Consider the following 22,417-nt stretch of genomic DNA (forward strand, 5'->3'; position numbering starts at 1 on the left):
TAATAATCGGAAGTGGTTGTCGAAGTTGATTATCGATGATGATTTTCATTGGAGTTTATAGTCGGAGGTGGTTTTCGAAGCCTGAAGTTGGTCACATGAAGGTAGTATTGTAGTCGGTGATTGGAGTTTGTCGTCAAAGGTGATTTTCAGAGCCCAGAGTTGGCCACACGAAGGTAGTCGTCGAAGTTAATCATCAAAGATGATTTTTGCCAGAATTTGTAATCGAGGGTGATCCTCAGAGCCCGAAGTTGGTCGCACGAAGGTGGTATTAAAGTTGCTTGTCGGAGTTTTTCGTCGGAGGTGGTTGTCAAAGCCTCGAGTTGATCATCGAAATTTGTGAGTCGAAGGTGGTTGTCAGAGCCGACAAAGGTGGTTGTCAGAGTTGGTCATCAGAGTTTGTTGTTGAAGGTGGTTGTCAAAGCCTGAAATTGGTCGTTGGGGTTGGTCGTGCAAAGGTGGACATCGGAGTTAGATCAGCAAAGTTGTCAGGTGGTTGCTGGAGCTCAAAATTGGTTGTCAAAGTTAGTTGTGCGAAGGTTGTCGGAGCTTAGAGTTGGTCGTCGGAGTTGTCATTTGATATGACTATCGGAGCCCAGAGTTGGTTGTCGGAGTTTTCAGCTAAGGTGATTGTTGGAGTCCAGAGTTAGTTCGTAGAGTGTGACAGTGATAGTCGCTAACATTGGTTGATGTGTAGAGCCATTGTAATCTTTGGAAGAGGGGAGAGTTACTAAAATATATCAATTCAACTCCACCAACATTTAAAATTGGTGGACAACTCAATTCAACTGTTGGTGAGCGAAACAACTCCACAGTGTCCAATGTCCTTTATATAAATGTACATGAGGAAGTTTAAAAAAAAAATCAAAACACAATCTTTTTAAGAGAAAGCATAAGCGTCAAGCTTGGAACCATGCTCCCAGAAAACACAGAGTTCAGAATCACGGTCCTTCCGCTTTTTGCCTCCGGCCACGTGATTCCGATAATTGACATGGCCAGGCTCTTTGCCCACCATGGCGCCACTGTCACCATCATCACAACCGAGTCCAATGCCTGCGTTTTCCAGAACAGCATCGACCGTGACTTTGAGGCCGGATTCAAAATTCAGACCCACATTGTTACCTTCCCCGGAGCGGAGGTTGGCCTCGCCCCCGGCATCGAAAACTACAGTGATGTCTCTTCCCGCCACCTCCAAGCCAAAATCTATCAAGCCTTTCTCATTCTCGACAAACTTATAGACCAGGTTACTTCCACTGCCACTCAATCTCAAAACACACTCGATCCTACATTAAAAGAAAGATGGAGACATCTTACAATATTTATCTTAAAATCATGGTATCAGGACCAGTGTTCAAACTCTTATAATAACATTTCTTCTCGATTGGTATTGATTTTGGTATTTTATGGCAGGAAATCATTCCAGCAACCCAACCAGACTGCATTCTGAGCGACCTATCGCACTCGTGGACAACGGATACGGCGGAGAGGCTCGGGGTGCCGCGGCTGGTGGTCTCGGTGTCTAACTTCATGGCATACTCTGCAGAGCACTCTGTTATGCAACATCATCCTGAACAGAAAGTAGCCTCGGACACAGAGGCATTCGAAATCCCAGGATTACCCCACCGCATCCAAATGACCAAATCCCAGCAGCCAGAATTTTTTATCCAGCGAAACGCCTTCACGGCGATGCTAGAGAGGTACAAGGAAGCAGAGAGAAGAAGCTACGGAACCGTAATGAACACATTTTATGAACTAGATGGGGTTTATTTAGAGCATTACAAAAAGATAATCGGAATCAAAGCTTGGGGAATAGGCCCAGTTTCATTGGCAGTGAATAAAGATATGAAAGGAAAAAGCGAGAGGGGAAACAAATCGAATGTGGAGAGTGAAGAGTTATTGGAATGGTTGAATTCTAAGGAACCGAATTCTGTTTTGTATGTGAGTTTTGGGAGTATGGTCAGGTTTCCGCCACCACAAATGGCTGAGATTGCACATGGGCTTGAAGATTCTGGCATAAATTTCATATGGGTCATTCGAAACAAGGGTAAAAACGACGGCGGAGAGGAGGAGGAGGGACTGCCAGAGGGGTTTGAAGAGAGGATTAAGAACAAGAATAGGGGATTAATTATTCGGATTTGGGCGCCACAACTTTTAATTTTGGAGCACCCATCAACGGGGGGTTTCTTGACGCACTGTGGGTGGAATTCTTCCATTGAAGGGATCAGCGCCGGTAAGCCGATGGTGACATGGCCGGTCAGCTCGGAGCAGTTTTATACTGAGAAACTTCTGACAGAGGTGCTGCAGGTGGGGGTTCCGGTGGGGGCGCAGTGGTGGTGGAATATGAACGAAGAGATGAAGGAGATTGTGAGCAGAGAGAAAGTGGGGAAGGGTGTGGGGTTTCTAATGGGAGCAACGAAGGAGGCGGTGGCGATTAGAAAGCGGGCCGAACAACTCGGGGCTGCTGCGAATAGGGCGGTTCAAAGCGGCGGCTCGTCGGAGCAAAATTTGGTTTCATTGATGAAAGAGTTGAGGGCAGTTAAGTTTAAAGGCAAAGCTTAAAATGTTTGTGGTCATGCAACTGTCGGCCTCAATCCTACGAAGACGTCAACGAAAATATCTTTAAAATGTTTAATGGATATTTCTGAAAAAATAAACACAAATAATAAGAAATGCACGACTTCTTTTTCTTAAATAAGTTAACATGTTTATGTTTATTAGTTAGGTTATGTTTATTGACATTATGTTTGGTTTTTGAAAAAAATTGCAAAAACAACTTGTCTACTTTGGGATTCGTTATGATTTATACTTAAATTTGATCCATTATTTTCTGATTGTTTCTTAATATTTGCAATCAACCCATTTTATTAAATTAATATTTAGTTGTGGATATATGTGGTTTTTCTCTCCTCTCTCTTGTTCTTTCTCCTCTTCATCCTCTGTCATTATCATCTCTCTCCTCCCCTTTTTCTTCACTTCCGACATAGTTATTTGATTAAAAGACGTACGGATTATGAATTCCTTCAAAACCATCAACAGCCGTGGTGCTAGCATCCAATATGACAAACATTATAATTCATCCTTTCAATATTCATGATTGTTAAACTAGAGAAAACATAGATGTGAGAGATTGTACTCAACCTTTCGAATTTAGAACCATATCGAATGACAATGGCATTATCTTCGACGACAACCATATTTAGGTTGATCTGTAATGCCCCAAAATCTACGTAAGATTTAAATTAAATCGTGCATTTGGGTGTTTTGGTTTAGGTCTTCCTTTTTTTAAAAAAAAAAAAAAAAAAAATTAATGAAGTGGTTGTTTTACCCTTTCCTAGAAAGAAGTAGGGTGAAGGGTTTGGTAATTGTTTTAAATAAAGTCATTGGGAAGCGTGCAGTAGAAAAAGAAAATAATAAAGAAAAAAAAACCCTCCTTCTTCCTCTTCTTTCCCAACCAGACGTCCGCCGCCCTCCAAAGGTCTTTTTTTTTTTTTCTTTTTTTCCTTCCGGCCGATCTTCTGCTTCCAGCCGTGCGAGGAGCCGCCAACGGTCCAGTCGCTCGCAGCCGTGCTCATTTTGGGATGACCAAATGTATTTAAGTGTCATTTTTGTGCACCTCATCTTAATTTTACAAACGATAATGAAATAGATGATGGATGCAACCATTTTATGTGTTCTTATTTTGCTTGCAAACGAAACCATGTCTGCCATATATATAGATGTGCATAAAGAAATTCAAAAATTAAGATTCAATTGTTAGATAAAATTTCTTATAACCACTCTAAAAAAGATTTGTCTTTAATATCATTCATGATAAATTGTCAAAAATAAATAATATATTGGATTCCAATTTTAAGATTAATAGTAATTACAAGGTGACTATTGTCTTCCTCAACTAAAACTCTGTATGCCCTAAATGGGGTTTCTCTTTAGATTAGATTATAGAAAGATCGAGTGTGTATTTTTTTGGTATATTGAGGACCATAGTCCTAAGATCTCTTTATATATTAGTTTAATTAGGATTCCCATGAATCCCTAATTAACTTACAATGGGCTTTTATCCATTAAATCTATACTCAATTAGAAATTTAAAGCCTTAATTAAATAGATCACATAATAGAATCCAAACTAATAAAATAATCCAAATACTAACTCACATATATAGCCCATACTTCAATTATATACGTTATAATAAAACACATCTAACATCAATTTTACAAGAGCATAAGCATCAAACTTGAAACCATGCTATTGGAAAACAAAGAGTTTAGAATCAGTTCTCCGGTTGTTCGCCTCCGGCCACATAATTCCAATTGTCGACATGGCCATCATCGCCACCGAGTCTAACTTCTACGTTTTTCAAGACAACATTGGTTGTGACTTTGCTGGTGGATTCAAAATTTGTGGACGATGGACGATGGTGAAGAAACCGTGAGGTCCGCATCGGAAGTGGAATCGATCCCAATTTTCAATTTTTCACATAATTAAAATTATATAATAGAAAATATGCATTATACAGATAATTTTACAACATACATTGGAGAAGGAATTAAGGAAGAAGTAACATTTACCCTTGAAGAACCAATTCTTTGCGAGATCCCTCCTCAATCCGATCACGAACTCTTCGTTTGGAACTCGATCTCAAAAAAATTGCAGCAACCCACTTTTGGCCATTAGTACGTACAAGTGAACCTCTTATATTCTCTTTTAAGGATTGAGAATTAGTAGGAGGTATGGGCTCACTACAACAATTATGACTTATTATAGCTCTTGGACATAGCCTTTTTAAAAATAGGCCATAGAAACTCTATAAAAAAAATGTTAAAAATTAATTTTTGTGGGTGCGCTCAAAATTTTGTAGTTATCCGCCCAAACATGCAAAATTTTGTTCGTTTGCATCATAAATTCAAAGAGTGGTAGGCTCTTGCTAATTTTGGTTAGAGGGGAAGTTTAGAGTTTGAGGAGGAAGATGATCAAGTAGACGAACAACACTATTGTGTCAATGAACAAGTCTATTGCATAGACAAGTCTCTTGATCATGTAAATAATGAGGCTACGTGTAGTCTCTCAAGCAATATAATAAGAAAACCATTTTCATTTATCCCACTTTTTCCATAAAACCAAATAACTACCCACTAAGGGTGGTTAGAGAGAAAAAAGATAATTATCAAATAATTAATAAACTATAAATAAATATGATAACTAACTTATCATATTATATATATAACCTATAGTTTTAATATTACATTATATACATATATAAACCATAGTTCTTTTTCTCTATTTTATAGAATTTAATATAAATCATATTTATATTAAATTTAACAACTATGAATCTAATTCATAGAAAATATATTAGAATCATATTCAAATATTTATTCCTAAAATTAAACAATAATGTATCAAATACATTAGATTAATTGTATCATATATAATTGAAATAATTTAATTATATCATATATAATCAAATTCCCTCTTATTAATTTGAACATTTCAAATTAACCCAAAAACTGATTCTCAACTTAAATCTATTGAGCTACCAAGGGGACCTTATGGACCTGTAGCTTGAAGCTCTAACCGTATGTGAATAATTAATCAAAATCTTTAATCACATTATCCTCCATCCGTCAACTGTCAGGCACTTCATTCAAGACTGACAGTTACACTCTTTGCACTACAGATATATTTTTGTGTCCATTGGATATAACTAATCAACAGTACGATGACCCTTCACAAATTATTCGTAAGTACAGCTGGGCCAAATTATCGTTTTGTCTCTATAGTTACATCTAACTCCTTAAGTACTACTGATCCCTATAATGAACAATAGATCATAGTTCCACTATGACTATACCCCTTTCGGGCCAAGAGAGGGTGTGGCGCTACATTGTTCAAGACCCGAAATCAGCTCTTAAGGGAGCAATTTATCTACTTACCCCTGCTTCAGAGAAGGAATGAATTCCATCTTGTGTATTGAGTTCCCAACTCCCAATCAGAAAAATCCCCAAAATGGTAGGCTTGTTGAGTCGGGGATCTGACCACTCTCACCCATGCAAATCAAAGGATCAGCCTCATAGGCAGGAGTTTACAACCCACTCAGGATTAAGGTCATGTCACCTATTGTCATCCTAGTGAAATGAAAGTCTCAATTATGAATGGCGTTATATAACGAGACTAAACATTTTGTGGTCCGGTCTTATACAAACTCCTTTGTATAGAATATTCCCGCTCGCATGTCTAATACATGAATGATAAAGATCAGATCATTTGTAGCACTTTACAATATTTGTAACACCTATAAAGTGGGTCATACTCGTAGTGTCATCAGGATAAAGTGCCAACCTTATCCATATACTACAGGCCATTTAGTTTATCATTTAAACACAATTCACTTGTATGTCTCCACATACATGTTTAAGTTACAATGATAACCATGGATCTTAGTTTATTGGTTTGTGGTCAATGCAACTAAAATATCATATATTTCATAGACAGAAGTGAATAAAATATCATATATTATTAATCACAAAAATGTTTGTTCATACAAGTGTTTATAAACTACAGGACCCTACGAGATTTAGGGTATCAACCCCAACACTTTTGAATATTCCAAAGTAAAATGATGTATTTGTGTGATAAATACTGATTCATTTGGAAAGTTAAAGGTTGCAAACCTATAAAAAAAAAAATTGAGCTGTATTAGCTGTATTGATGAATTAGTTCTAAGTAAAACCACATGATAGTTAACAAATGTTGTTAACCATTTATTTTTATTTGAACGTCAATTTCTAGTTGTCAAATAGATAAGTCTTCCTCGTAGTGAGAGAGTTATAAGATAGCTCAACCTTCCCAAAGGCTTACTTGAAGTTTTCATTGTCATATAAAATGACAAGATAAAAATTTATAAACCTTTAAGTAACGAGAGAACTTTGCAATGCTCTACTTTAGTTATGACTTATTGGAAGTCAAAGCTATCATGATGGATGAAAAGAATTGATGGAAGTTAACAAAGTGAAATTTTGTTAAAGTCATAAATTTGAGATAAAGTAGTGTACTTAATCTCAATAAGTTTTTTTTATAGATTATAATTGATAAGGGAAAGCTCAAAGGATATGAATAGATTTACAAAAGGGAGACTTGAAAGTGTAGTACTGGGAGATATAAATCTTTAAAGTAAGACTCTTGACATAAGGTGAAAACTGAAGGAACCGGTGAAGATTCATGAGCGGAAGCGGGAATCAGACCCAAATCTCAATTTTACCGAACACGAAATTTACAGTAATAAAACAGAAACATTATGCATTAATTTAATTATAGCATGCTAATAGGAAAAAGAGAAAAGAGATTAGGAGATACTAACCCTTGAAGATCCGATCTTCACGTATTTCCTTTTTTCTAGAATCGATCATGGATAACAAACAATCTACATGACCACCACCACAAAAGAGTCCTTTGTATTCTCTAGGTTGAGAATCCAAGGAATTGTGGGCTCTTGAAATTTTGCGAGAGAAAGAAGAATTGCGAGAGAAGAAGAGAGATTGAGAATTTTTCTCAGAACTTTTTTGTGTATATTCTCTCTTCTATCAAATGAAGAAGAAGCATAATAATCCAATCACAACCATCCCCTCACTCACACGTCGTGAGTTAAGAGAGATTAGGGGAGGGAAATACCCTCCCTTAATTTCAAAATATAAAAATAAATAAATAAATAAATAATTTTAATATAAAATATATATACATATATAAAAGCTAACTAACTAACTATATATATATTATATAACATATAACCTGTAGTTTAATATTGTATCATATACAAACCTATTGTTTTAAATTTCTCATCAATGACATTTAATATAATTCTCATTTATATTAAATTCAATTATATGAATCCAATTCATATAAATTTAATCATATGAATCCAATTCATATAATTAATATTTGAATCATATTCAAATATTTATTTCCTCTTAAATAAATTTTATATTATAATATATTAAATACGTTATAGTAATTATATCATATATAATTAAATTAAATTAATTATATCACATATAATTAATTCTCTCAATTAATTTGAACAATTCAAATTAATCCAAAATTGATTCTTATTTAAACCCTGTTGAGCTACAGAGGGGACCTTATGAACCTGTAGATTGAAGCTCCAATGGTTCTTGAATAATTAATTGAACCCCTCTAATTAATTCATTCAATATCCATTAATTGTCGGGCACTTCACTAAAGACCGACAGCTGCACTATTCGCACTAGAGATATATTTTTGTATCCATTGGATATAACCAGTCAACAATGCGATGACCTTTCACAAATTGCCCATAAGTTACAGTTTTTTCCTTGTAGTTACATCTAACTCCTTAAGTACCACTGACCCCTCTAATGAACAATAAATCATAGTCCAACTATGACTAAACCTTTTTTGAGCTAGGAGAGGGTGTGGTGCCATATTGTTCAAGCCCCATAATCAATTTTTAAGGGAGTAATTTATCTACTTACCCCGATGTTGGGGAATGAGTGAATTTCTTCTTGTGTAGCTGTGTTCCCAACTCACTAAGTAGGCGAATCCCCAAAATGGTAGGCTTATTAAGTCGGCAATGTAACCACTCTCACCCATACAAATCAAAGGACCGCCTTCATAAGCAGGAGTTCACAACTCATTTAGGATTCAGGTCATGTCACCTATGGTCATTTTGGTGAAATGTAAGTCTCTATTATGAACAACATTATATGATGAGACTAGTCATTTCGTGGTTCGTTCTTATACAAACTCCTTTATATAAAATATCCCTGCGCACATGTCTCCACATGAATGATCAAGATTAGATTATTTGTAGCACTTTACAATAGTTGTAACATCTACAAAGTGGGTTGTACTCATAATGTTACCAGGGTAAGATATCTAGCCTTATCCATCTACTACAGACCATTTAGGTTATCACTTAAACATGATCTACATGTATGTCTCTACATACATATTTAAGTTACAGATATAACCTTGGATGTTAGTTTATTGGTTTGTGGGTTTAATGCTACTAAATGTCAAGTAAAACATCCCATATTTTATTAAATAAATAAATGTTTGTACAATACAATTACAAACTACAAGACCTTACGAGATTTAGGGCATCAACCCCAACAAAAAAAAAAAATAAATCCAGAACTATTGGATGAAAATAAAATGTGAGACAATTTTCTAACAAGTTCATATAACAGAGTATTTATGCATTTTTTTTTTTTTATCATTCATTGTTGCATATGAGATGTGTAAGAACGAATAACTTCTTTTATGAAAAGGAGTTCAATGCATCTACGTTATTTCAAGAAAAATTTTCTCAAATTGAATTGCAAAAATGTTTGGATATATTATGAATTTCACAATTGAGATCTTTGAAAATAAGGGTTCGATACAACCAATGACTTTGAACGATGACGATGTTATTATACAGACAAGAAAATGAACGTGGATATCTATCTATTTTTTTTATATTGATTTTTGCTCATTATGGATGAATTAGAAATCAATAAGAAGTTGTGACTGTTTAGCCAACTTCAAATAGTTGATTTGAAGTACTTTTTTATATTTAAAATTCACATACATATGTTTAGGACCTGATATTAAATTGGTCTCATGCATCTTACGTTTACAAAGAAGTTTAATGTTAGATGCAAATACTTCAAATGGATTGGTAATATACCATTCTACAATGAAGTTGATTTGTCTAAGGGAAAAGTTTCCTAGGATACCTCAAATGTTGAGGGAAAGTACATTTTACATGAGACTACACAAGCATTTAATATACAATTGGTTAGTTAGTCGGTAAAGTCGATGGTGTGGCCATTGATTTTTGAAAATTAAAACTTACGAATAATGAAACATTGGTATATATAGTTCAAGATGTGATATTTTACGGAATATATTGTTTCATATTAAATTTAAAGAAATTCATCTTTTATCCTAGTAGGTGTATATTGGATGATAAAGCAATGTCTTGCTTGTGAAGCAATACTTTGCATATCTCAAGTATGTCTTTTGATATTTGAAAACTGTTTCAGAAATAACTCAGTCTGTCCACTTTATGAGATAATGAGGTGCAAGACCTAAGTTTGAGAACATAGGTAGGCTTCAAGTTGTAGGACTGAGAGAAACATCTTATTGATGACTAGATGGTTTTTATTGATATAACTATTTGTATTATATAAAAAAGATTTTCTAGGCTAAAGTGTGAGGAAATTTCCTAGACTGTCTAGAACTACGAGATATGTCTCTAGTGTACTAGGGCAAATGGGAGAGCATGTAAGATATAGAGTATGTCTTAGGATACATGGCTCACTGGCTTATATTTCCCCCAACTTTAGTGCAAATGGAAGATTGTTGGGATGTATTCCCTAAAGTCTCGTAGATATATGTTAGTTGAATCAATGGTCTATTAGTTTTATGAAACTTATGCAATAATCCATTAAACTAAAATCCAGAGTGATCTTCTATAACTTAAACATGTATATATAGACATACAGTTAGATCATGTTTAATTGATAACCTAAATGGTCTGTAGTAGATGGATAAAACTGTGTACCTTATCCTGGTGACACTACGAAAACAACCTACTTTGTAGTTGTTACAATTGTTGTAAAGTGCTACAAATGATCTGATCCTGATTATTAATGTAGAGACATGTAAGCAAGGGTATTCTATATAAAGAGTTTGCATAAGACCGGACCACAAAATGAATAGTCTCTCTATATAACACCATTGATAGATGAGACTTACATTTCACCAGATTGATCATAGGTGTCTTAACCTGAATCTTGAGTGAGTTATGAACTCCTGCCTATGAAAACGATCGTTTGATTTTTATTGGTGAGAGTGGCCAGTTTGTCGACTCGATATATCTATCATTTTGGGGATTCGTCTTATTGGGGAATTGGGAACATAACTACACAAGAAGGAATTCACTCATTCTTTATTGTTAAAGTAAGTAGAGAAATTGCTCCCTTAACAGTTGATTTCGGGGTTTGAACAATGTGGCACTACGCCTTCTCCTGGCTCGAGAGGGGTTTAGTCATAGTTGAGCTATAATTTATTATTCATTAGAGAGATCAGTGATACTTAAGGAGTTAGATGTAACTATAAGAGCAAAACGATAATTTTGGCCCAGCTGTACTTACGAGCAATTTGTGAAGGAATGATGCACTGTTGATTGGTTATATCAAATGGACACAGAAATATATTTGTAGTGTAAAGAGTGCAGATGTCGGTCTTTAGTGGAGTGACCGACAGTTAATGGAAGTTGATTAATTTAATTAAAGAGTTTGATTAATTAATTTTGTATCATTAGTGCTTCAAACTATAGGTCCATAAAGTCCCCTCATTAGCTCATTGTAAGTGAGAATCAAATTAATTTGGATTAATTTGAATTGTTCAAATTAATAAAAGGAATTGATTATAAAAGATATAATTATGAGATATAATATAATTTATATGATACATTACTATAAAGATTTATTTGAGAGAAAAATAATTATTTGAATATGATTCGAATATTATTATGAATTTGATCCATATTAAATATTGTTGATTAAATAAGAAAATGTGTTAAGTTTATATATATATATATAAGGAAATTATTTCAAATGATAAAACTGTTGAAAATATTTACAAGATATAATAAAATTTTAGAATTATCAATAATAAACATTGATAGACACTGATAGACTATCAATGTCTATCAGTATCTATCATTGATAGTTTTAAAATTTTGTTATATATATATTAAAGAAAAATTAGTTTTTTGGTTAATTAAGTATTTTTTTAATTAGAAAATTGATTTTAAGTAACCTTTTCTTTTCATATTCTTTCATTAATTGGCATATGGGAGATCAATGAATTTATGTATATTTATTAATTAAAGAAAATTAGTTTTTTGTTTAATTAAATATTTTTTAATTGGAGAATTGGTTCTAAATAACATTTTCTCTTCATGTCCTCTCATTAATTGACGTATGGAAGATGAATGAATTTGTTTTTTCATCTTAACCTTGCTCACTTTTAAATACACCTAAAGTGTGTAAATTTTGGGTGTGGGGTGTGATATTATGTTGTTCTCTCAAATTATTTTTCTTCAAATTCTTTCTCCAAATTAATCATGAAGCTCACAACTCTCATTGATTATCTATCCCGAAAATAACGAAGTTTCCGCGTGGTGGTGTTCGATTGATTGCTGCGTTTTTACGATCAAAGTGTTCATTGTGTTCAAGTTCTGAAGAGGAATTGAGAAGATATTAGTCTTCAAGGATATGTGACTTTTGAATGTCTTTTTCCTATTTAATTTCTACATAAATATATGCTTAATAGATCTTGTATATCTTGTTTCTATCTTTTAAGTTTTCTGTATATTATGTAAAATTAGAATTAGGACGCAATCACTTCCGCAACGAGTACTCGCGTATCATTTCACTATGCACATTTCTTTGTTCAGTGGCACCCACGACACGAGTTATTTGAAGATCCACATGTTTCTTGTGATGAACGACAAATGCCCTCTGTATTTTCCTCTTATTCAGTGTCTCCTTTAATCGATAGAGGTCGACGATGCTACAACCACAAATAGAGAGGTGACCTCAATCTTGAACAACACAACTCTTTTGATTTTCAATAACATTTTTCTCTTTTGGTGAGATTCAGTTTTAATCCACTCTAAGTTTACTTTAATTTCACTCTACCAACTCCCTAACGACTTCAAATATACAAGACTAAGCTTATTTTGAAACCAACTGGCAAGGTTCTAGGGCTATTTGGGTAGGTTTAATAAGTATTTAACTTGTTTTGAATCCTTTATACTAGATTAATGTGTTGTAGAGTTGTACCTAATACTTAAGAACTACTAATTATAGGTTCAACTAGTTTTGAACTTATTCGAACTCATTCCAACAAAGAATTAAGTTCTTTTGGGTAAGATTTAAGTGGTATCTATCGTTTAGAATTTTTTGAACCTTTACTAAATATTGTAAATTAATTAAAAACCAACGAAGAAGGTATTGGGATTGTTTGAGTAATTTTAGTAAGTATTTAACCCTCTTTGAATCATTTCAAACTAGATTAATGTGCTTTTTAATTGTTTCTAACATTTGAGAATTATTGATTGTGGGTTCAAACTAGTTTGAGACTCCTTCGTACTCATTCAAGCAAATAAGTAAGCTTTTTTTGAGTAATATTTAGGTGGTAAAGTCTCATTTAGATTTTTTCGAACCTTTACTAAATTCTGTAAATTGGTTTAAAGCACAAAGTAAGATTTTGGGACTTTTTGGGTAAGTTTAGTGAGTATATAGCTTGCTTTGAATAATTCTAAATTAGATTAACATATTTTTTTTTAATTTTCTTTAACACTTGAAACTTATGGATTGTAGTTTCAAACTAGTTTTTGACTCCTTTGTACTTATTTCAGCGAATAAAGAAGTTTTTTTTTTTTTTGTACAATTTAGGTACTAAGCTCTTCATACCCTTAAGGACTTTAAATATAATTTTGAACCAGACTGATGTGTTTTAAGATTGTCCCAAACATTAGGTTAAGATTATTGGACTTAGTTTAATCTCTACAACTATATTCTTGTTGTCTAGGAAATCTTACAATTGTTGTGGGAGTACAATAAATAAGTGAAGTTCAAACTAGCAAGATATGTTCCCTCTAAAATGTAATATTATCAGATATTCTTCTTAAAATCTAATTTGTTCTAAAGTATTAGATTAGAATATGTGTTGGAGTGCTCAGACTATCCTGTAGTTATGCTAGTCATAACTTAGTTATTGTTTATATTTCCATTGAGTTGTTATGATTTTGATTTGAGTTATTTTTTAGTTCATGAGTTTCATTAACTTCTTGTTGACTATTTTTTTTATGGATTAGTTGTTTATAAGTATTTTTTGGTTATGCATTTTGGTTTGATAAGTCGGTTTCCATTGAGTACTTTTGTGTTTGTAAGTTTGTAAGTATTTTTGTTCATATTCATGCACATTTCTAAATGAAAATGGTTGCTATTAGTCTTTCTCTTAGTTTGATAAGCTTATTTGTTTGGATTTATAATTGATTGTCCATTGAATTGTTTATAGTGCTTATTGAGTTCTTCTTAGTTCATAACTTTCATTACCTTGTTGAGTTGATTTATTTTGATAAGTTGAATTGTTTGTACTTAGTTATTATAAGTTATTTTTGTTTATGTTTATGCATTTGCCAAGTGAATTTGAGTTTTATTGATCTTTTATTTTAGTTCTGATAAGTTTAAATTACTTGTGTTGATAACTTTGTTTATGGTTTCTATTGGGTTGTATATGTTTATAAGATTTTTTTTTTAATGTTTATGTTTAATTTTTCTTTTAGTTTGATAGGCTTACTTGCTTGGATTGATAAGTAGTTTTCTACTGAGTTGTTTATGATTTCTATTGAATTTGTTGTGTTTGGATTTTTATAAGTTTTTTTTCCTGTATCTTCCTAAATGAAAATGATTGTTATTAGTTTTTCTCTCAGTTTGATGAGTTTTTTTTATTGAGTTGTCTAAGGTGGTAATTGAATAATTCATTTTAGTCCACAAGTTTTGTTACCTTATTGAACTTTTCTTTTCATAAGCTGAATTGTTTGTGTTTAGTTGTTCATAAAATTGGTGTTTAATGTTATTTTCCTTTAGTACTTAGCAATAATTTAGTTCATGAGAAAGGTTACTATGAAGGAAGAGGTGGTTGTTTGACGGATTTTTGGTTCCATTTCAATTAAGGTGAGTGTTTGATCTTAGGTGTTTATGTGAATAACTAAATCAGTTTGTGTTTGTATGTTAGTGTTCATCTTTCTAGAATTAATTATTAATTTTTATTTTCAAGTTCAAGCTAAGATCTCTCTAGAATTATTATATTCATCTTGAGTGCTTGTTAATTTCTAAAGAAGATAAAAGTCTAATAATGTTATATTGAAAATATTCAGGACGAAAGTAGAAAGACGCTTGAGTTCAAGTTGGGTATGGTGAAATCGACAACTTCATTAGAAAAAAGCTAGGTGTGGTGAAATTAACGGAACTTCATGAAGTATTTAAGCTCAAAAAGACAATTATTTGGGGTCAACAAGTAATTTTAAGGTTTTAGAGTTGTACTTATTATAGTTACCAATTTCGTTTATCTTTGTAAGTTGAATATAACTTGTGGAGGGACAAATAATTATATTACTTTTATTAAAGTGATTTAGTTCATTGCTATTTTTGTTGAAAGTTAATTTGTGTATACAAATATCATATTACTTTTATTATATTTATATGAACATTGTTAGTCATCCTTTTTCGATGTAGGTCAGTGCCCTTATAATGTCAGTTTTCAACTGACATTATAGCCCAATTTTGTACTGGTGATAACAGATTTATATATTAAATTGAATATTATTTTTTTAATTAATGAAATACTTTTACCAACGTTTACATATGTTGAAAAAGATACTTGCAATGATCATTGATCCACCATTAGCAATAGTCTTATATGTTGTTAAAATTTAACTTTAAGTGACAAATTGCAACGTTGCGATATAAGACAAATAACGACAAACAACGTGTTACTATAAGTGAGTTTTTAATAATATGTATGCGTCAGTAAAAGTTGTATCTTAGTGACGCGTGGTGAATATGTCACTAAAACCTTTAGCTACACGGCTACAGTGTCATTCTTAGCACACTAAAACCTTTAGCTACACGACTACAATGTCATTCTTAGCAATGCATATCTCAACATTGTTAATACTTTTAGTGACGCTTTTTGATATTTAGCATCTTATTTTATGCACCATTGAAAGTGGTTTTTCTTATCGTAGCCATTTTATTGAGGATGGGCGTTTTGTGTGTCTTCTTCACACAAGGAAGCAAAGAGAAGAAGCTTTGACTTAATGAAAATCCATAGGAATCAATAACATAAAAATCCATAGGAATCTTTTGCATGACTTAATGAAATAATTAAGGAATTTGATACCTTGGAGCATCTTTATCTCTTATGTTTCAAGAGCATCTTTATCTCTTGAGTTTTGAATTTATCTTTAATTGCTTTCTTTTATTTAAAAATCAAAATCTCATCACGAGTCAAATCCTGAGATAAAATCAACACGATTCTTGTGTAGCTAAGTATAATTCGATTTCTTGATTCCATGAGGACAATACTTGGTCTTTTGACCAATTTACTTTACTATAATTTGACCACGTGTATTTCTGTGCAAAATTCCACATCAGACTCTCTGTAGCTCTTGAAGCCAAAAACACTAAGAGTGTGTTTGGGGCAAAAACTATCCTTAGACTATAATAACTACCTCTTACTATAATAAATACTATTTTATATTTTCCAATTAGCTACAATCAACACTATTTCAAAACTCCCATTTGCTATAGTATTTACTATTTGTTATAGTTTTTACTATTTTATATTCATCATTTCTTTTTAATTCTTTGCTTCAGTGTTTACTATTTCCTTTGCAAACTAAAATAGTTTAACCTCAAACACATACTATTATAACCCAAACTAAAATAATCTATACCCTAAACATAAACTATTATAACCTAACTATAATAATTGAGGATTATAATAACCAGCTCTTGCCCCAATGCCCTTAAAGCTATCTTGGGCAGAAGATCAAAGGAATCTCTAAAGTTGTTGAAGTTAGAAATTTTAGAGACAATGTTGAGCAAAAGATCAAAAGGCTCTCTGGAGCTAATAAATTTAGAAACTCCATGGTAGAAGGTTAGAAAACTCTCCAAAGTTCTTGAAGTACAAAAGAAAAAAGAAAAAACTTTGGAGAAAATCGAGATAAGAAGTCAGGAATTCCAAAGGAGGTTTTAAAGAGAATTCGAGAAGCAAAATACTTTCCAAACTCTCGAGGATCAAGCACTCCTTTGTAGATCAAAAGCATGATTTCCAAATTCAAAAACTTTAACGCTTACAACAAACAACAAAGTTCTCAAGCCAAATCAACATCAAGAATAAGCTTCAAAGCCTTCATGACAAAACAAGCTACAAAACCCTCGATACAAATCAACGTTGAGAATAAGTTGTAAAGCCCTCATGACAAAACCACCAATGCGAACAAGTTGCAAAGTATTTAAACTAATCAACATTGAAAAACAAATTGCAAAGCCTTCAAGTCAAATTTACTTTGAAAGAGAGAATAAGATGACAAATATTAGAGATTATACCACATCTACAGATAAATTCAAGTACATTACATCTATGAAATTTCTTGACTCAAATCTAGTGTGAACAGCATCACGATGCTCTATTCGCCTTTCATCTTTTTTTTCCTTTCGCACACAAAACTCGAAGTAGCATGAATTTAGACCTTTCTCAACCACTTTGGAGGCTATAATATAAGGTGATCCCAAACTACAATTGAAAGGAATCTAACAAGGCCTCAGAAGTTCATAGCTTTTCACTCAAGGAGTCTAACCCTTTTGTTGAGAGAAAAAGTTCCTTTGACCGTCAAACACTTTTAGTTCCTTTAGCTAGTGAAAGGATTGTAACACTAAATTCTACTTATAAGAGGTTGAATTAAGTTGGAGTGGCAACCCCTTGGATGTTTAGAATTTTCTTAGGCGAGGAAATTGTCACGACTCATTGTTTTCATTCCTTGTTATTTTTATTTCACCCTTGACATTGGGCTATGCCTTTTGTAGAATTCTCAAATTTTATCCATGTTGAGCTATGTTTTTAAACTAGCATGTTAATTAAACTAAGTGTTGAGAAGGCTTGGGCAATGAACAAATCTCACATCGAAATATAAAACTTATACCATAGACATAGGACGTCACGATGTCTTAGACATATAGAGCACTATAGGGCCCAAAAATTCTATGTTTAATTCTTTCAGATATAATTACGCATTGAAAGATAGGGTTATTTGTTTAGACTTCAAAAGATAATAGAAAAAAGATTGAGAATTAGTCGAATCTAATTAATTGGATTTCAATAATATGTGGTTGCATTCTATGCATTCGCTCAAACAAACTTGAATCTTATAATTTTCATTGATTAATTTTTCACCAAATCAAATATCCTTTACATATTTGGTTACCACTTTTACTTTTTAAAACTAAGCTTTTAATTAAAACTAAATTTTAATCTCTTAAGAATCTATTCATGAAATACTTTTCGTTTTATATTACTTCTTGACAATATATGTTTGCACTTGACCTTATCTTTTCTAATAGGTTACAAAACCAACTTACATGTCACAAATCGATCTTCATTATATAAAGTACAAAAACAATTTTATAATAACAAACACTTCTTTCAATTGGGCTTGTAAAAAATGTTCTAATTTGGAGTTTCAATTATCATGTCTAACGAAAAATCGAAGAATTAATTTTCTTGCTTATGTAATAGTAAAAATATCTAGTTGTACTGCATGGCATATGGTGATCCAAACATATGAACTCATAATAAAATAGAAAACACTATTGTATTTTTTAAATAAAAAAACTAACTAAACTGACTGATTGACCAACAAGTGGCTGAAAAAATATTACCTAAAAAGTTATTCAGTTTCCATTTAGTAGAAACTAATCAATCGATTTTCTTCTAAAACTAACATCGACTGACGAAGGAACAACCCTGTAATTAACTAATATGATTTAAGTCTCCGAACATTTTTTTCTTCTATAGTACATTTTTCCTCTCATGATCCAAGAATAAAACATCGATATCGATGTGAATGTGGATATCAAGATTTCAATTTGATAGATACATCGATGATAGTCATATTGATGAAAAATCCATATCGAGAGATATTTCCATAAATCAAAAAGTTTATAAAAAGTACGTAAATTGTAATCAAGTTGTTTTTACTCTCAGAGTATTACTGTTATTGTTATTAATATTTACAATCATATTAGAAATTTAAGACTAATGAAAGACATCGAGGGGATTGATTAATTATTAATATCAATATTGAACGTTCCAATTTACAGATACATGGCATGCTCATAGATATCAGATATTTTAATATGCTCATGCTTTGCTAAGAGATTAAAAGAAGCATACATACCAATCAAGATATCTAAACACCATGAGTAAAGATTCAGGCTGGGACTACAACAGATGTCGTAGATGTTAACGGAGTGTGGTCACTGGTACCTTCATCTTTTCAAGCATACAGCAGTTGCTTCAGGCTGGGACTCGACAACAGATGTTGTAGATGTCCTCTAATGGAGCATGATCGCCGGTACCTTCGTCTTTTCGAGCATACAACAGTTGCTTGCCTTTGAAAACAAACATCCCTCCCTAATCACAACACACAAAAATGAAATAAGTCAGCTTCCACAAACGAAATATCAGAAATCTAGTGTTTTTCATGCGAGTAAAACACAAACAAGACCTGTTGCAATACGCTACTTTTATCATCCGGGGTAGCTTCAAGACTATAGTTTTTCATGGCTTCTCGCATAGCCTCAAGTCTCGACTTCGAAAACACCTTGGCCTAAAAACATTTTATGATTGGGGGGAAAACAAAGTTCAAATAAAGAGAAGACTTCTATGGAGTAAAACATGCAAATAAATACTGTTAAATGATCATAAAGTAGATGGAAGAAGAATTTTTACACTAGCTGGATTAAAGAATGTACGACCAAAGCCATAGTATAGACCTAGTAAATCATATGCCTGCAAGAAACATATTCTGATTAGCTTTCACAAGAATCAGTGGCAAACATAAAAAAAGATGTGAAATTTTAATCCTTTTCGCTTCTCTTATCTTCAATCATTTATAAGAACTAAAAAGTCAAAGGTTAATTCAAATTATTCACTTTGACAGATTGTTTTACTGGTTTATACCTTGCATATTTACCTTATAAGGTTGATGAATGCTCAAATATTCACCCATGTTCAACTTGAAAAAACAAAGAAAAACAACAATGAATGTAATAATGCTATAGACATTTACAGCTTCGCATTACCTTTCTATCAGGATCAGCATAAAGGCAATCCATTGGAAAAGGCAACTGGAATTTGAAGGATTGAGAAGCAATGTTAATGGCATGAAGGCAGAACAGAGAAACCAAAAGAGATACGATAGTACTTTGTAATTTGATTCAAATTATAAGCTCGGTCTACAAACTTCATCATTGTGTACCCTTACGTTTTCTACAAAGAAAAATCTAAAATGTTCTTAACATTTCAAATTTGTGTTGAAATCAATGCTTTCAAAATTATCATTAAACTTAAGGAGTTAACAATAAATACTTATTAAATACAAACTTAAAAGTTTTAGAAACTGTTTACAATGCAGAGTAAATCTTGAATCTCTTCAAAATCAACAATAAACTATAATAACAATATCTAAATTCAATAATGTCAATAATATAATATTTTGATTTAGAGTATTTAATCTAAATAGAAGAATTATTAATAAATAGATCTTAGAAAATGAAATGTCTTCTAAGAGTTGAAAACATGATGCAGCCATGGATAATTAAGTGATAATTTACAGAAGAAAAGTCGATACCCGCTCGGCTAGGATACGTGCTTTATTTGGAGTACCGATGCCTACGGCTATTAGTTTAACACCAGATGAATCAAATCTTGCTTTGGATTCTTTTAAAGTGGAAGCAAATTCCCAACTAGAAATAAGAACAAGTAGTTGTCTGTCACGAAAATCACACAGATGGAATTACCAAACCAAAAGGGCATTTGACTTGTTTTCTGCAAAGGAAAAAAAAAACTGCAAATGAATGGTCCAAATTGATGAGACTTACCAGCAAAAGCATCCAAAATGTCTCAAAAGTGCAACAACAGCCATTCCCTAGGTGTTTACCAAAACAAATATCATCAAATATCATTTTTTTCTAACAAAGAAAGCAAGTGGAGTTTGTTCTAACATGAAATATTCCAGGTCAGGATAAGCATAAAATTGGAGTTTGTCAAATATGTCAGTAAGAAAAAATAAATAAATAAGAAACCCGAGTTTTTCTCTTTATTTAACAAGGGGAACTGGGGGTGGGCAATTTGAAATTTTGACAAGTACATTACACTCACTGTTTATCAGTTGGGATCTCAGTTAGCTAAGACGTGTTTCATAATTATTTGGTCTTTTTTAGTTTTGAAAATTAAGTCTATAAGTACTGATTCTACCTGTGACTAGTTGGAGAAAAAAAAAAAAGACACTCCTTCCACCTCTACATTTATTGCTTTGTTATCTACCTTTTATCAATGTTTTAAAAAATCAAGCCAAATTTTGAAACTAAAAGAGATTGGTTTTTAAAAAAGAAACAATTACCAAATGGTCCTAAGCTAGTAGTGGTTAATGCAAACTAAGACAAGCAAACTTAGAAATGGATTGCATTGTAGCTCGGGGGTACTCTTTGTTGACATTTATACAACATTTTCCTCCTTTTTCTTCTGTTCTTCAATATGGTACATGCATGGTTTCTATCAGAGTGCAAGGGAACATTAGACTGGAGCTGTCACCTTCTACCCAGTTAGAATCATTCTTTAGCTGTCCCTTTTTTGTTCCATTAACTAGAAGGAAAGAAACATCATAGTTCGGGAAGCCAAACAAATTACCCAAAAAAAAGGTTTATAGCTTATTCTGACTTGGGTCATTCAAAATTATGCAGAATAACAATGAATTCCATGTCCAATTCTCAATTATCTTTTTTCTTTCTCAGCATTATGCAGTCTACAGTTGCAGCCTTCAGTTAATTGAGCAATTAAACACACATTCATCACCAGAATCAATCAGCGAAATAACTTCACATAGAGAAACTATCAGTAAACAAAGATAAACCCAGAAGAGGAAATGATTGCTACCTCACTCTGATCCCAGAGATCTTTGAACAGAACTGGATCACCAGCAGCAGTGAAAATGCGAACATCGCCGAGAATTTCTCCAATCTCTGGGGCGTAAGCTGTAGTGGAAGCCTTGAGAACGAGAGGCGACCTGAAATTGCGACGACCATGGGGATTAGGGGTTGATAATTTTGCAGAATAGAGGGTGGAATCGGGAGAATGAGGAAAGGGAAATTGGGAAGGGGGATTGAAAGTGAAAGTGGCGGGGAAAATCGAAAAAGAAGCGGATCGAAAAGGGTTTTGGGTGCGAGCAGAAATCGAATTCATTGCTCTGAACCTTCCCTATGAAACGATATCGCAAGACAAAATTTAGCTTCAGAATTTTGTGGTTTTTTTTTTTTTTTTTGGCTTGTTCTTCTCGGATTAGAGGTCAAGTGAGAACTGAATTTAAAAAATATATGAAGAACGAGAAGACAAAGCAACAAAACAAACCAAACACTCACCACAATCTTTAAATAATAAAATAAAAGAAGAAAAATACCATAATTTCTCTCCACAAAAGTCCCATGTCATTTGTAACAACAAAAGTGCTTTTTTCCATTTTTTTACCTTAAAAGTTGTG

General features: G+C 32.8%; 2 protein-coding genes across 2 annotated transcripts; one reads left to right on the plus strand and one right to left on the minus strand.

The window, feature by feature from the left end:
* Nucleotides 1–843: 843 nt before the first annotated feature.
* LOC120087918 (soyasapogenol B glucuronide galactosyltransferase-like) lies at nucleotides 844–2,821 on the plus strand. Its single transcript, XM_039044931.2, has 2 exons — nucleotides 844–1,240; nucleotides 1,408–2,821. Exons 1-2 carry the CDS (start codon nucleotides 911–913, stop codon nucleotides 2,554–2,556), a joined length of 1,479 nt encoding a protein of 492 aa, XP_038900859.1. The 5' UTR covers nucleotides 844–910; the 3' UTR covers nucleotides 2,557–2,821.
* Nucleotides 2,822–18,916: 16,095 nt separating this feature from the next.
* Nucleotides 18,917–22,299, minus strand: LOC120089525 (Thioredoxin superfamily protein). The gene is made up of 7 exons (XM_039047027.2): nucleotides 21,817–22,299; nucleotides 20,763–20,809; nucleotides 20,513–20,627; nucleotides 19,965–20,009; nucleotides 19,612–19,671; nucleotides 19,388–19,489; nucleotides 18,917–19,293 (listed from the first exon to the last, which is right to left on the minus strand). Exons 1-7 carry the CDS (start codon nucleotides 22,120–22,122, stop codon nucleotides 19,177–19,179), a joined length of 792 nt encoding a protein of 263 aa, XP_038902955.1. The 5' UTR covers nucleotides 22,123–22,299; the 3' UTR covers nucleotides 18,917–19,176.
* Nucleotides 22,300–22,417: the final 118 nt, after the last annotated feature.

This window comes from Benincasa hispida, chromosome 10 (assembly GCF_027475165.1).
Source record: "Benincasa hispida cultivar pf3 chromosome 10, pf3_genome.v1.1, whole genome shotgun sequence".
In the NCBI taxonomy this organism is placed as follows: domain Eukaryota; kingdom Viridiplantae; phylum Streptophyta; class Magnoliopsida; order Cucurbitales; family Cucurbitaceae; genus Benincasa; species Benincasa hispida.